Source organism: Lucilia cuprina, chromosome 2 (assembly GCF_022045245.1).
Source record: "Lucilia cuprina isolate Lc7/37 chromosome 2, ASM2204524v1, whole genome shotgun sequence".
NCBI classification, from domain to species: domain Eukaryota; kingdom Metazoa; phylum Arthropoda; class Insecta; order Diptera; family Calliphoridae; genus Lucilia; species Lucilia cuprina.
Window position 1 is genome coordinate 64,747,991 of NC_060950.1, and position 2,141 is coordinate 64,750,131.

General features: G+C 26.9%; 1 protein-coding gene across 1 annotated transcript in view; it reads right to left on the reverse strand.

The window, feature by feature from the left end:
• LOC111683924 (suppressor of hairless protein) overlaps positions 1–2,141 on the reverse strand; it is a 6,738-nt gene that overhangs the window by 3,820 nt on the left and 777 nt on the right. Inside the window, exon 2 of the mRNA XM_046956003.1 lies at positions 1,824–2,138. Coding sequence (XP_046811959.1) covers positions 1,824–2,138 — 315 coding nt within the window. The remainder of the gene's footprint in view (positions 1–1,823; positions 2,139–2,141) is intronic.

Here is a 2,141-nt window from a genome sequence, read left to right on the forward strand (position 1 = left end):
GAACTGAACTAGAACTGAACTAAAACTGAACTAGAACTGAACTAGAACTGAACTAGAACTGAACTAGAACTGAACTAGAACTGAACTAGAACTGAAATAGAATTGAACTAGAACTGAACTAGAACTGAAGTACAACTGAACTAGAACTAAACTAAACTAGAACTGAACTAAACTAAACTAGAACTGAACTAGAACTAAACTAAACTAAACTAAACTAAACTAGAACTGAACTAGAACTGAAATAGAACTAAACTAGAACTAAACTAGAACTGAACTAGAAATGAACTACAATTGAACTAGAACTGAACTAGAAATGAACTACAATTGAACTAGAACTGAACTAAAACTGAACTAGAATTTAACTAGAACTGAATAAGAACTGAACTAGAACTGGACTATAACTGAACTAGAACTGAAATAAAACTGAACCAGAACTGAACTAGAACGGAAATAGAACTAAACTAGAACTAAACTAGTATTAAACTAGAACTGAACTAGAACTAAACTATAACTGATCTGGAACTAAAGTAGAACTAAAATAGAACTGAACTAGAACTAAACTAAAAATGAACTAGAACTAAAGTAGAACTAAACTAAAACTGAACTACAACTGAACTAGAACTAAACTGGAACTAAAAAAGTATTAAACTAGAACTGAACTAAAACTAAACTAGAACTGAAGTAGAATTAAACTAGAATAGAACTAGAACTTAACTAGATCTGAACTAGAACTGAATTAGAACTGAATTAGAACTGAACTAGAATTGAGCCGGAACTGAAATCGTACTACAACTTACCTAGACCTGTAGTAGAACTTAACTGGAACTAAACTAGGACTTGGTTTTTGGCTTGTTGAAAATTTTCTTCAAAATTGAAACTTCGTTAAAATGTTTTCTTTAAAAAATATTAAATTCTTTTTTTTATTGTTTTTTTATTACAATATTATGTACTTAATTTTTACAATATTTCTTGTTTTTTTTTAAGGAGTGTGTGTTTGTTTGTATGTATGTGTATTGGATTTGTTCTTTTTTTTTTGATCTTATATACTTAAATATTACATATAGAATACATTATGTTAAAAACAAATTAAAAACTAATTTTTGTCTTTTATTTTTATTTAGTGTAAAACTATTACTTAATTAGAAATCTGTTTGTTTTACTAATAAAAGTTGTTTTCAATAACTTATTATTAATAAAATATAATTTCTATCAAAAAAAAACATTATATGCAACATATACAATTTTAATTATTTATATGCTTGCTGTTGTATTTTTTTAATTATTTTAGGTTTTTTTTTATTTAATAGGTTGCATTAATTTTTAATATAAATTATTAAACCTAAAGATGTGTATAAAAAACTACTACTTAGTAGTTATTAATATATTTAATATATTTATTTTCTTTTATTTAAATATAAATTAGCAAGATTTTTGTATAAAAAGAATGTTAAGAAGAGTAAAGAGTTAAAAATAAAGCAAAATATTAAAAAGAAAACATTTGAAATGTTATTTACAAGTTAAAGGAATTTAAAAAAGTAGACGTTTTTTTTTTGCTTTAAAATAATACTAAATTATTATATTTTTATTTTAAAATTTAATGGAAATGACTTTAATTTTCTTTTAAGGAAAAAATCCCAAAAATCTGGCTAATTAAAAGGAAATCGTTTTTAAAAAATAATATAATAAATATAAATATAAAAAATGATTACTTTGATTTGTTTTTCTTTTGTTTTTGTTATAATTTGTTGTTGCTGTAAAGGTTACAAACTTAATTTTAAATACCAAACAAAAATTGTAGGCAGCACTCAGGATAATCCACCCGCATGAGTATTCCATTGCACTTCTGACATTGAGGGTAAGGTTTGCTGTTGTTGTTGTTGCTGCTGCTGCTGTTGATGCATGTGATTGGCATTGAGTCCGCCTTGCGAACCATCACTGGGTGATCCCACATTATTGTTATTATTGTTACTCATACTCGTTAGATTATTGTTATTAAGTCTTGTTCGCATTACATCTTCGGCTTGAGTACAGTGTGGTCTTGGTCCCGGTTCGGGTGTATAGGTAAATGTTAGACCGGTGGCATAGATAATGCCATCGTTGCGCACTAGCGATATAGGCACTTGTGTGGGTTGACGGACCTG